A 3,003-nucleotide genomic window follows, 5' to 3' on the forward strand; every position below is an offset into this window, starting at 1 on the left:
TTCAGTGCAAGTCACTGGATTTTCACCAGACATGAACTTAAGCCCCAGGGTCAAACTGGGAATCAAAGTATGACCTTTACTGCCAACAGATCTATGATAATCTAAAAGAAATTAATAATAAAAGAAAACACGGCTTGGGTCTAAACTGCTTCAATCTTGAATTTAGTGCAGGGGTGGGCTGCAGAGATCGACATTTGGGGTCCACACAAGGCAAGTCAATACATGAGCAGTGAATAAACAGCCCACATTGCTCCTGAAGGAGCCTCCACCTCCGGCACAAACCTTGTCAGGTCCAGAAATCAAGAAAAAACAGCAAGAAAAAGGAGAAAACTGCTGAGTTTACAGCCCAGGCCGGCGTCGCGGGGAGGGCATCCCTCGGGCACGCCGAGCCAGGGCCAGGCCAAGCCGCTCCATACTCAGGCTTTGCCTAATTACGCCAAACGAAGGCACGGCCCCAACCCAAACAGCGCAGGGCGAGCGCCCACGGCTCAGCCCCCCCAGCTCCCCGCCCGGCTCCGCCGCCTCCCTATCGGGAAATTTAAATTAAAGATGGGGAGCGATCGGCCGAGATGTCGAAATGCAGGAGGAGCGAGGGTGATTCAGCGCTGGCTATCAGCGGAGTCAGAGCAAACCAAACGCTAAGAGTAGTAACTATCTCACCTTGTATTATTATTTATGTATTCCTGATTATTATTATTATTATTATTAGAAAGGCGATCTGATGCAGCAGATAAAGGGCTGAGCCAGGAGTCAGCAGACCTGGTTTCTATTCCTGACCTGGAAAAGTTGTGAAATTCCCTACCCAAATCCTGCTTTGCCCCCCCTCCTCCAACAGCGTTGCACCTCCTGGATGCTGGCTTTGCAAATCCATCCCAGCAGCTCGACAGGCTCCTGTAAAGCCTCTCACGCTCCAAAATAAAAATCAAGGAGGAAGGGAAAAAAAAAAAAGCATTAAAAAAATCCAACAAACCCTGATGCAAATAAAACCCCATCCCCGCAGTAACAGCCACCACCTGGCCTGACATCAAGGGGCGCCGATGGCCCAACGACAGCGTCAACAGAAAATATTTTTGGAAGCATATTTAGAGGGATCAAACTGTTTCCCTTCAATCTGGGCACTGACAGCTTTACACGCGAAGGGAACAAACTCGGCTTTATAGTCCCCGGGGTGGTGCTGAGCGAGGAGGAAGGCGAAGCCGGAGCGAAAAACCGGAGATGGAGGCCTTGGGGATGAGGTCCTGTGGCACAGGGGGTCCCGCAGAGCAAATAATATACACGGAAAAGAGGAAACTGCTCCGGTTTTGGAGGTGCCAAGGTGAGCTCAAACCAGCCCGATGCCGAAAACCAGCCTGGCAAAGCGGGTGCGCTGCCACCCTCACCCGAAAGGCACCGTCCTGTGCCCCAGAGAGCCCCGCTGGATCAAAACACGAAGGCGTTCCTGCGGTCGAGTCGTCTCTTGGGTTTTCTCAAGCAACGCAGCCCCGGTGCTGCCAACCGGAGCCTTTGACAACCCGAAAGCGAAACCGCCGCCAACCAAAGGGGGAAGGTGCTCGCCGAGCTCTCCTGGGCCCAGACAGGCAAATACGAGCACGGTGCGGAGGAAACCTGCAGACATTTTTAGTTTAATCATTGGCGAGTCAGCCTCCAAAACCGGGCACTGCATCTCTGGCTTTGTGACCCCCCAAAACTCCCTGTGTGCCCCCAGATTTGAGTCCTTTGTATTATTTCTTTTTGCTGTTGGAACCCAAAGTGTTTTCCCTGCATCCCAACCACTACGAGGACTGGAGCTACGAAACCAGGATGGGATACAGAGCAAAGCAGCAGGGAGTAAATAAAATAAATCATTTTCACAGAATGACATGGAGAAAATGAAATGAAAGCAGCCAAGCCATGGCACGCACGCCCCTCCGTGCCAATGCTGTCTCGTTACCTCTGCAAATGCTGCCTGGCACCATCCTGCATCCTTCGGCCGCAGAGAGCTCAGCCCCCTACACCCCCCTGTGCTGCTCAGAGGTTGTCAAATAAAAGGCATCACTTACGGCGTGGCTCCCGGGGTCCATCCACGGTGACTTTGATGGCGCGGTGATAGGTGGCGACTTGGGTGGGGTTGGTGAAGACGGTGATGGTCAGGGTGAAGCTTTTTCCTTAGGAGGGTGGGGGGGGGAAAACAAAGCAAAAACAAGAGAAATGAGGATATTCAAGTGAGTTCACAAATCTCCCCATTCACCCTGCTCCAGCGCACACATCATTTAATTTTACAAGATGTTATCGCCGAGACACAAAGCCTGGCCAGCAGCAGCAGAGAGGGGCTTGGACCCCGTTTAATGCAGGAGCCAGGACCTTCCTGCTTGGAAAAGTCCCTTGTCCCCCCCTGCCCTGTCCCCACACCGACACCTCCACCCCCAGCAGCTCCCTGGTGCCTTCCTGTTTTGATGTTTCCCCTTTTCCCATGGGAATTCAGCCCTGAAATGCAGCACTGGATGTGGGACCCCCTCCACAAGGGATGGATTTGGGTTCTGGCACCCATGGGATGCTTCTGTGGGGGCCCGCGGGTGATGGCACCAGTCTGCAGGCAAGGGGTGCTGGTATTTGCTGGGGAAACTGGGAGGCTATGGCCCCGTGGGGATGTTTGGAGGGAAGCGGTGCCGGGATTTTGGCTGTGTGGGCACCCACAGCCCACGTACAGGGCTAGGAATTGGAAAATGGGAACTGAAGCCCAACTCTGCAAGGACACAACAGTGACCCCTTGCTCCAGCAGAACAGCTCTCCATCAACAGCCCAAAAACCACTTCTGGCATCGCAGAGGGTGCTGCTATCCCTGCACCCATGTCCCACCCCAACCCCATTCACCCCCGCAGCCTTGGCACCCTCATCCCAGTGAGGGATTTCAGATCTATCGAGTATTCCCTGCAGGAATGGGGCTGGAAACAGCTGTGCAATAGCCCTCAGCTCCTCCAGCCTTTATTTCACTAATAAATGCAGCAAGAAACCACCTCCTTTCTC

The 3,003-nt window shown here is 53.4% G+C and overlaps 1 protein-coding gene across 1 annotated transcript in view; it reads right to left on the reverse strand.

The window, feature by feature from the left end:
- LOC104548852 (runt-related transcription factor 3-like) overlaps window positions 1–3,003 on the reverse strand; it is a gene marked incomplete at both ends in the record, with an annotated part of 20,189 nt that overhangs the window by 13,774 nt on the left and 3,412 nt on the right. Inside the window, 1 exon segment of the mRNA XM_010194981.1 lies at window positions 2,040–2,144. Within this exon segment, the coding sequence (XP_010193283.1) occupies window positions 2,040–2,144 (105 nt within the window).

The sequence above is a fragment of the Mesitornis unicolor genome, unplaced genomic scaffold (assembly GCF_000695765.1).
Source record: "Mesitornis unicolor isolate BGI_N332 unplaced genomic scaffold, ASM69576v1 scaffold39661, whole genome shotgun sequence".
Taxonomy (NCBI): Eukaryota; Metazoa; Chordata; class Aves; order Mesitornithiformes; family Mesitornithidae; genus Mesitornis; species Mesitornis unicolor.